This window comes from Vipera ursinii, assembly GCF_947247035.1.
Source record: "Vipera ursinii genome assembly, chromosome: 5".
In the NCBI taxonomy this organism is placed as follows: domain Eukaryota; kingdom Metazoa; phylum Chordata; class Lepidosauria; order Squamata; family Viperidae; genus Vipera; species Vipera ursinii.
Genome location: NC_139518.1, coordinates 66,056,014 through 66,066,290, shown reverse-complemented (window position 1 = coordinate 66,066,290; position 10,277 = coordinate 66,056,014). Strand labels below are relative to the sequence as shown.

Sequence of the window (10,277 nt, the reverse complement as noted above, 5' to 3'; positions counted from 1 at the left end):
ACACCCCCTTTATACCTTATGGGGTGTGGCTCAATGACTCAGCTACTCCCGGGCCCTCCTACCCAACCTATGTTGCTGCAGACGCTTGGCCCTGCGTCTTTCTCGAGGGTCTAGCCATGACTCATCTTCGCTAGACTGCTGCAGCTGTTCGAGCACCCTCCCAACCTGGCTGCTCCCCGGCTGTTCCTCTTGGCCTCCAGATGGAGACTGAGGCATTGCCAGAGAGGAGGGCCCCGGAGAGGGAGGCCTTGACATTTCCTCCCCATCATCCTCAGAGTCCTCTTCCTCGGTTAGGTCAGGCACGGGGGTCAGGGCCACAACAAAGGCGATCAAAGTGGTCAGTCCTAGAGGAGATCAACCCTGACTGCTCTTTAGAAGGCCAGATCCTTAAGTTGAACCTCAAATACTTTGGCCACCTAATGAGAAGGAAGGACTCACTGAGAAGAGCCTAATGCTGGGAAAGATTGAGGGCAAGAGAACAAGGGGACGACAGAGAATGAGGTGGCTGGATGGAGTCACTGAAGCAGTAGGCGTGAGCCTAAATGGACTCCAGAAGATGATAGAGGACAGGAAGGCCTGGAGGAACATTGTCCATAGGGTCATGATGGGTCGGACATGACTTCGCAACTAACAACAACAACAAGAAGTCTAGAGAAAAGAAGGGCTAGGTGTGACATGATTGCAGTGTTCCAATATATCTTTGAAGGGCTGCCACAAAGAAGAGGAGGTCAACCTATTTTCCAAAGCACCAGAAGGCAAGACAAGAATCAATTGGTGTAAACTAATCAAGGAGAGAAGCAACCTAGAACTAAGGAGAAATTTCCTGACATTGAGAACAATTAAACAGTGGCCTTCAGAAGTTGTCGGTGCTGGACAGCCATTTGTCTGAAAAGGTATAGGATCTTTTGCTTCAATCGGTAGCTGGACTAGAAGACCTCCAAGGTTCCTTCCAACTCTATTATTCTATATTCTATTCTGAATCTTCAATTAAAAGGATCATATTTATTTATTACATTTATATAGCGTATCTTTCATGCAACCAACATCTTCTATGTGATCTTCTGCAAACCTTGTGCCTAAAAAAATCAGACAAGTTTCTTATAAAGCATGGTCCTTCATTTATTATGAGTAATTATTGCGTCAGCTTCATCAAACTATTAATTTCAGCAAAAATGGTTTGACTTACCAGATTTGCTTTTTGGGGAAAAAACTAGCTTTATAGCTGAACTAATGAAATCTTTATGAAATGGGATTCAGGTTGGCTGCGACTGCATTTTCTGTGGAGATCACAATTTGACAGAAACATAGTGCAAAATACCATTTCAGAATGCTTCAATGTTATTAAACAAATACACTGCATCTAGCCAAACTTTGTAAGGATGACTTTTAATAAATACACTGTATTATATTTCTCCTAACTTCTGCTGCCCATTTTGAGATAAGCACAGCCACTTGTGATTCTAAAATGTAGTGGTTGAACTTTTGATTTTATGGTAATTTGATGTGTTATATGAGTGTTTGGTCTCAGGACATACAGTATATGCATTCTATAATTCTGGCTGTGTGCATGTGTTGCTATAGATCAGGAGTGTCAAACTCAATTTCATTGAGGGCCACATCAGCATTGCGGTTGCCCTCAAGGGGCCGGGTGGGTGTGGCCAGGGTGGGCGTGGCCTACTGGGTGGGTGTGGCTAGAGTGCGTATGGCCTACTGGGTGGGCATGGCCAGCTCTACATCGTTTGCATCAAGAGTGCCTATGGGGGCCTGGGCAGGAGTGGGGCAGATCTGAGGGTCTCTGGCAGAAGGAGGGTCTCTGGGCCAGGGCCAAGGCAGTGGGGGCCGTTCCCTCACTGTTTCCAGGATGGCTTCGTGGGCCGCATGAAACCACTTCACGGGCCGGATCCGGCCCCCGGGCCTTGTGTTTGACGTGTCTGCTATAGATACATTTCTAGCCTTAGGTATTCCCTATTTTAGACATTAGAAAGCGCCCAAGGGCAGGACAAGAAGCAACGGATGGAAACTACCAAGGAGAGAAGCAACCTAGAACTAAAGAGAAACTTCCTGACAGTTGGAACAATTAACCAGTGGAACAACCTGCCTCCAGAAGCTGTGAATGCTCCAACACTGGAGGTTTTCAAGAAGAGACTGGACAGCCATTTGTCCGAAATGGTATAGTGTTTCTTGCCTGAGCAGGGGGTTGGACTAGATGACCTCCAAGGTCCATTCCAACTTTATTATTATTATTATTATTATTATTATTATTATTATTATTATTATTATTATTATTATTATTAATTTTCCTTCTGTTGGGTAGCACCTGGCATTTCTCTGCATAGTCAAACCTTTGAACTTCCATCACTTCATCATTCTGCACTGTGTACATAAGTCCCACAATACTTCTTTCTCTTCTTCTTTGACAATCTTTCCTGGATTTGCCCACTTCCACTTTTTAAACTTCAGGGCTTTCTACAACTAACAAGCCTTCAGTGTATAAACATTGCTGAATCCAACTTGAATATACAGGCCACATTGTTCTTTATTAAAAATACAAATCTTCAACAAACAGAGCTGCCACAGCTCATCTTAGTTGCCCACCTTCATGTTCACTTTCCTTCTTTCCCAATTGTCTTCCCTAGAGTTCCTTTGGTAATTTAAGAATTGGTCTGTAATGTTAGCCCAGCATCAGCAGTTCCTTTCTGCCTTCTTATGGGAATGTCCTTACCCCAGTTACTCATCCCAGCATCTCGTGCTTGTTTGGATTTCTGTATGGCTACATGAACAGCCAGCAGGATGTCATGGATGAACAGGTTGTCAAGAAGCCTCTAACATTTATGGCAAAATTTAATGCAATTTGGTGTTATTCCAAACTTAAGTTTGCCAAGGAGAGACATTTGTTGTCATGCATCAACAGCACAAAGAACTTTTGTTCAGGTACATTAAGCAGGTAAAAAGTCTAGAATCTTTTAAATTTGAACGAGAAGTAAAATCTGGATTGTCCCAATAATACTGAGGAAATAATTTAGTTTCAACAGTAGCTACAAAAGTTTCCTTAGCCATTATGGATTTAATTTAATCCTTAAATTAATTCAGATTGAATACAGATTGTTATCACAACTTGATCCCTGGTGATCTGCACCTAGAAATATTTCCCAGTTCTTCCATTCCAAGGGGTAAAATTTTCCTGTACTAACCAGATTCCTGAAAAAAATGTAAGATCAAATATGGGACTCTGTACAGGAAGTAACTACCTACCAGCCATTGGTTGCACCAAGTTTATTGTAATACTCTCTTGCAGAAAAAAAAATCTGCAAAAACTGTCAGCTGTCTTTTGATGATACATTGTGCTTTAGCTGAGGCTGGTAGACATTATTCCTACTTCAAAGCATCAATTTATACCTAGATGTCCATATATTTTCTTATCAACTCATGGAACAAACATAAATATAAAGATTTTTTTTCCCTCAGCAAATATAGCAAACAGAGGAATAATTTTTCTGCCAGCTATGGAGAAAAAATAAATAAATAAAATACAGAGTAAGCATTTATGTTGCTGTGTTATTTATTTTATGTAAACAGTTATATTCAAAATGATTTGCAACAACCTTTTTGTAAGATTTTGTAGGGTGCTATAAAAATCAATCACTAAAACATTTAAGCCCTGGGACAACATAATTAAAAAAAATTAAGTGTATTAAAAAAAAATCAGAGAAATACTGTACATGTTTATATAAGTTTGGATGATTAACATTGGGTTAATCAAATTTTACTACAGGATTAAATAATATTAGGTAATCTTAAATCTTCCTAAGTATTGGTTTTATCCCTTTTATTAGTTTATAATATAAAATACAAAAACAAATAATAGGAAAAATAGGGGAGGGAAAAGAGTAGAGAAAAGTGTAGAAAATAAGTGAAAGAGAAAGGAAAGATATTGACTTCTTATTCCCTTTGGTGCAGGCAAATAAGATAGTGACATCAAACCTCGACTTTTTTACTTTTACATAATAGTACAAACTAGCCATTTCTATAACCAGTGCTTTTTTTGTAAAAAAAAAAAAAGGTGCCAGAACTCACACGTCATACAACGTGCCTTGCCTACCCTACAATATTTACCTTTGTAGTTAAAAAAAAAAAGTTCAATTTTTAGTGTACCTAAAAGACTAGGATTTTGTTCAATGTAAGTTAATACTATTAATGTTACCATGCACTGTGTGGCTTTAAATTAATTTAATTTATTTAAATTTAAATAAATAATGTTTATTTATTTATGATTATTTAAATTATTAATCTTTGGGGATATTTACCATTGGCATAGCCATTTAGTTTAAATGAATGGAAATGTCAGCTTTCTATGTGGAATGAAATTGGCCCAACAAAACAAAATTTGGTTGCTTATGAAAGATTGAATTATTTTTAAGAAGTTGTAAAACAAGGTGGAAAAATTTACATTTGGAGTTTAATATGGATATTGACTTCAAACAAATTACAGTTGAAACTTTGTCAGTGAACAGATTACTTTTAATTTACCTTTAAGTTAAACCCAATTGAATAGATCTGATTAAAGCTCATACTGTAGACCAATACATAAATAATATATGTTATTATTATTAATAATAATACCTCCAAATCACAAGACATTGGCTTTATTCTTATTCTTCCCCTCTACAGTTTGAACATAAAATATAAAAGACTAAAAAGAGATTTTTGTAGACATCTCAGCCTTTGAAATACCCAAGGCACTGAAACAGCAAAATTTCACTGTCAGGCAAGCTTCCACAGCAGCTGACTTTCTTTCCTCTTGCTTCACCTCTTTTTAACCTCACACCCCACCTTCTGTAAGGGAAGGCAAAAGGATCACTCGCCCTCTTGTGAAAGATGGCCTCCATGTTTATGTGTCTCCCACCGCTACCATCGGCTTCCACACCACATGGTCTGATCCAGCCAATCAAGCCACACTCTGGCTGTGGTGCTCCGGTGCCTCATGGCTCCTCCTAGAGGAGGCAGACAGCGCCGGAGCAGACCCCGCTCGCACTGTACTGCCAGCAGGGGATTTTCAAAAACAAATGAGGATAGGAAGGGAAACAATAGGAAAAGAACGCAACTCTGGAAAATCCATCGAAAAACGGTGCCAGAACTCTGTTCCGGTGTGTTCTATGACAAAAAAAACCCTTGTCTATAACAACAGATCTATCTAATCAGTAAAACCCAAAATCAAAGTTTCATTTTTTTCCCTCAAGCACAAAATCCAGAAGCAGTTTCCAAGTAGAAACAAAAGTGGTTGTGTTTCTTTTCTTTTATCAAAGCAGTCAATTTAGCCATGTCTGCTAACTCCATCACCTTTTGCAAACATTCAACCATTTTGAGAATTGAAGCGTCCTTCCATTTTTGTGCATACAGTAAAGAAATCTTGCAGCCATCAACATATATAACATCAGATTTCCAAAAGTTTTTTCCAGGTCTTTTTCCATTAAACCCCAAAGAAAAGTTTCTGGTTTTATCTTTATATTCACTTTAAGAATATTCTGTATTAAAATATGACTCCTACTCTAGTATTTCTTTGCTTTATCACATGTCACAAATCTTTCTATACATGAACATGCAACATTATTTTGATCCATGGCTTTATCCATTGTAATGCAATAATAAAGATTTCAAAATATTTCTTCTACTTATTCATTCATGTACCTGTAACAATACCTTACTTAACTTTCACTCCTTTCAGATGAGCTTGCTGAAGACCATAACCAACTTGTGATAAATATTCAAAATGTTTCAGGCAGCATTATTGCCATTTATTGATGTAACTGTTAGATGCCACTTCAATCTCTGCTACTGTGCTTCAAGAACTTCTTTCGGTGCCAATCTGCCATGAACTCTGGGGGGTCAGATGGGAGGGGGGTAAACTTTGGGGGAATGAAAGTTCACCATTTCTTTCCAAGCACTTTCTCAAGTTTAACCAATCGAGGATGGAGCCCAGACCATTCTAAAAACATCTTTTTTTAATTTGATTGAACAGGAGGTGACCGGCTATGGGAGGCACCTTTAGGAAGAAAAAATTACACTTGGGATTTTGTCCCAAAGGTGCTTTTTTCAGGAGGCAACTGGACTTTCTTGTTTTTCTTTGAAGACGTTCAGCTTCTCATCCATGAAGCTTCTTCATTTCTGACTAGATGGTGGGGAATGGAAGGATTTATAATATACTTGGGATTTTGGCATGCAAGTTTCAGTTCTGGCTTTGCACTACTTTATTTCACTTGACTTCTGGCAAACTATACTTTTCTCAACCCGATGGTGTTAAGGATTATTGTTACTTAGAGGCTCAAGCTGAGGCAGCTCGGACATTAACACCCGACTTTGATTTTAATCCTAATACATTTATTATGGGAAAGTCTTCAGGTTCGGGATATGAATAACAGAGCTGCACAAAGTTAAAAGAGGGCTTCCATTTTAATCAAATCAATCCCTCAAAGCAGATTTGTGAACCTTAAAATAGCGGCTTCAAAAGACTTCACATTTCTTCAGAGTGCTTTGCAGAGCCAATGGCTTTTCTGCTGCATCTGGGGTGTTTACAGACTTTACAGATGTTGCAAGTTTGCTTCTGGATACGTAGACTGTTCAAGGGGGTATTGAGAGGTGTGATGGGATCGCTGACAGTGATATGAATTGCCATCCAGTGAGTTTTATCACCTCATTAAACTCTCTGCCTGTCAGAATCCTTCTTGGATGGCAAGGCTAACATTCCTTTGGGCGTCTTTAAGTTTCTCAGCTTTCAACTTCTTCAATGCAGCCAGCTTACAAGTCTTAGTTTTGCTGTCCCTCAAGGTAGTAGAAAGATCTGCTTCAGTACTGATCCTGCCACTGCTACTACAAATACAACTCTGCTCCCAGCTCTCTGCTCTATGCACTCAGAATATGGGATCAAGGCTGATTAGTTGAGATTGCATTTCACTTTTACCTTCTGCCTGACCCAGGCAGGTTTTTGAGCCACTCAACAATGATAACATGGGAGACTTCCGGTGGCTCCGCGGCGACGGAGGGAGCCTTCCCGGGCTGCCCGCGGCTCAGCTGTTGTTTTTTTGCCCGAAACAGCGCCGATCAGCTGTTCGGGCGAATCCGAAGCCCCCTCCTCGGGAGAAGAGGAGGGGGCGAGCTCCCAGGTAGGGGTAGAGTTCTCCAGGGCCGCCTGAGCTTATGGCTTGGGCGGCTGAAGGATTGAACTCCCCCGTAGCCTGGGCTGCTCCCAGCTGGCCGTCGCCTCTGCTCCTGACTTCTTGGAGCAGAGCCAGCCGTCTGCGACCACCCCTGCCTGAAGGAATGACTATGATTTAAAGGAGCAGGCAGAGCGATACAAGAGGAAATGGTAAAGAGGATTACTATGTTTTACTCTCCAGCTTGATGGACTTTTTTGGATTACAAATCTGAAGTGAAAGTGCGTCATATTTGGTAAAAGATGGCGGCTAAACCACCCCCTAAAACTCTTCGGAGTGCTGGAACTTCTCCCGTGCAACAATCATTACTGCAGGCGCTGCATCCTCCTGATGTATTGACATCAAAGGACTTACAAGATGCTCTTGAAAAACATACCCAGGTAATTTTGGAATCAATTAATATTAGATTTGCACAGATGGAGGAGAAATTGGTGAAATTGGAGGAGAGAATGGAGGAGAGGATGGAACAGAAGCTCAAAGCGATGAGGGTAGACATCTTGACTTCAGTGTGTAAAGTGGCTCGGTGTGTGGAAGAATTGGAGGAAAAGCTAGAAGACTTGACTCAAAAGAATGCTATATTAGAAGCAAAAGTATTGGAGAATGAAAATAAAATGGAAAGGGAACTGTGTCTTGCTCAATATTTCCAGATGCAGTTTGCCATTAGAATTAGAGGCTTAAAGGAGAATACTAAGGAAGATTTAAAGCAGCTGGTTTCTGAGGCTTTTGAAATAGTGTTGAAACAGCCAGCATCTGAAATAAAAGGAGGCATGGACAAAGTGTTTCGTGTGAATTCATGGATTGCCAGACAGAGAAAGTTGCCTAGAGATGTGGTGGTATATTTTGCAAAAAGGGAAACTAGAGATGAAGTTATACAAGCTGCTTATGATACTAAAGTTATGATTGCTAATCAAGAAGTTTTGGTCTTAAAAGAAATTCCTCCAAAGATTCTAAGGAGAAGGAAGGATTTTACATTTCTTGTGCAAGAGCTCAAGCAGCGAGATATAAGGTTCAGATGGGAGATCCCAGTGGGGTTGATGGTGACGCACGAAGGTAAAAAGTACCGTTTGGTTACTGTGATGCAAGCGCGTGATTTCTACAATAATGTTTTAAATGCAACGCCATTAACACTTTTGGAAGCTGGAAAGGGATCTGGAGAAGGAGTGCATCAAGAGGCCGAAGATGGTCAGATAGAAGACAACGGTGTTGGAGGAGATCAAGATACAACCTCGTCGGATGAATCTATAAAACAGAGGGTGACGCGTGCTGCTGCAAAACGATCTAAGAAGAGAAAGTAGCAGGAATCGCAGAAGTCTATGGAACTTTTACGATATAGTCAAGTAGTCAAGTAGGGGAGGGGGAAAAAAGATTTGGGTATAGACGCAATATATTTTTATATTTGGTGGTTCTGTGGAAAGGGTGAGCTTTTTTGGATTAAAGTTTGGGGGAATATATAGAAGATTCTCAAATGAAGGTTCAAGTTTTGTTTGCAATCTTTTTTCTTTTTTTTTCTTTTTTTTTGTGTTTGGAATAATTATAGATGTGGTACTGGAAGAGGAACGGCCGATTACAGAAGAGTTGACTTTAAAGTTTTTTGATTAGGGATCCTTGGTTAATTTGGAAAATTATTTGTAAGAATGTTATATCATGGAATGGATAAAATGGATGGAGTTTATTTAGGATAAGTATAGGGTTGAGAAGGGGTTTTTTTCTTCTTTTTCCTTTTTTTTTTGTCTTTAATATATATTTAATACTATTAAGGTTTGTTCCATTCTATATAAGCTAGAGAGTGTCCTTTTCTTATTCTAGTTTTTTTTTTATACATATATTTAATATTGTTAAGGTTTGTTTTATCCTATATAAGCTAGAGAGTGATGGATTTTAGAATTTATAGTTGTTAGTATATGGTTGCTTATGTTTGCTTTTTTTGTATATATATACCTTGTATTTAGCTCTGGGAAGTAGGGGGGGAGGGGGGAGGTAGGGGGGGGAGGAGGGAGGGGGGAGGAGGGGAGGTAGGGGGGGAGGAGGGAGGGGGAAGGGGTTTTTTTTAAAGGAAAATTGTATTTTAAAACTTTTCAATAAAAAAAAACACAATGATAACATGGGTACTGGGCTATACCCATAGAGCCAGACTGAAAAGGTTGATTGATTAAGAAAAGAAGATGGCAAGTGCCACTTTTCTTGGCCTTGTGTCAGCTTATTTCTGAGGCGTTTTATTTCAGCGATGAGCTTTTTTCTATGTCATTGCAAATTAATTGAGTAATAGCTTGTTTGACCTATTGTGTGCCATCAAATCAGTATTTATCAACCACATAGGTAGATTTTCTCCATGATGATCTATTGGAGGTCTTCCGACAATGCACCACCTCTACTTTAACTGAGTCTGGCTACCTTGCTGCTGGACATCCTCTTGTTCTCTTCTATGCTTTTTAATTCTCTCTATCTATCCCCCTTATGCTAGTCTTTGACCATAATAAAAGTTTGATTGGTCAATTGACTAGGCTCAAATTATCTTTCAGACACATTATCAAACACCTAGTTCTCCCACAGAAAGCTCTAATACTGGGAAAGTATAATGAGTCTGAAGGATAATTTGAGCCCAGCCAGTCAACCAAACAAATGATTCATTTAATAAATTAACCCAAATTTCTTCCTAGAGGCATAAATGATTAGGTTCAATCAACCAATCAATCAACCTTTATTGCAATAAAAAACAAGCATAAAGCGGTTGAGTACAGAGATTTAAAAAAATACAACAGAATACAAATTACATAAAAATTTAAAAAAATATAAAATGAGCATCTTGTTCCTTATTCCAAAGTACTCTGTATTATGTTTGTTTTGACATACTCGATAACATTTATCTATTGCTCCTACCTTTCTTTAAGATTTTTTAAGAATTTTTTTTATATATTTTAGTTTTTTATAACATTTATTTGAATACAAAACAACTATTGTATCTGTTAAGTTTTTTAATTATTTGCATCTATACCTATTTTGCTAATCTTGACTATAATAAAGGCTTGATTGGTCTATTGACTAGGCTCAAATTAGGTGCACACGCATATG

At 39.0% G+C, this 10,277-nt stretch overlaps 1 protein-coding gene across 2 annotated transcripts; it reads left to right on the top strand.

Annotated features, from left to right (window-relative positions):
- The first annotated feature begins 7,653 nt into the window (after window positions 1-7,653).
- LOC310640743 (uncharacterized protein) lies at window positions 7,654-9,146 on the top strand. 2 transcript variants are annotated; one of them, XM_083363262.1, is made up of 2 exons: window positions 7,654-8,644; window positions 8,687-9,146. In XM_083363262.1, exon 1 carries the CDS (start codon window positions 7,658-7,660, stop codon window positions 8,501-8,503), a length of 846 nt encoding a protein of 281 aa, XP_083219388.1. In that variant the 5' UTR covers window positions 7,654-7,657; the 3' UTR covers window positions 8,504-8,644; window positions 8,687-9,146. The 2 variants fall into 2 exon arrangements, with proteins under 2 accessions (XP_083219388.1, XP_083219387.1); XM_083363261.1 differs by having other exon boundaries at window positions 8,680-9,146.
- Window positions 9,147-10,277: the final 1,131 nt, after the last annotated feature.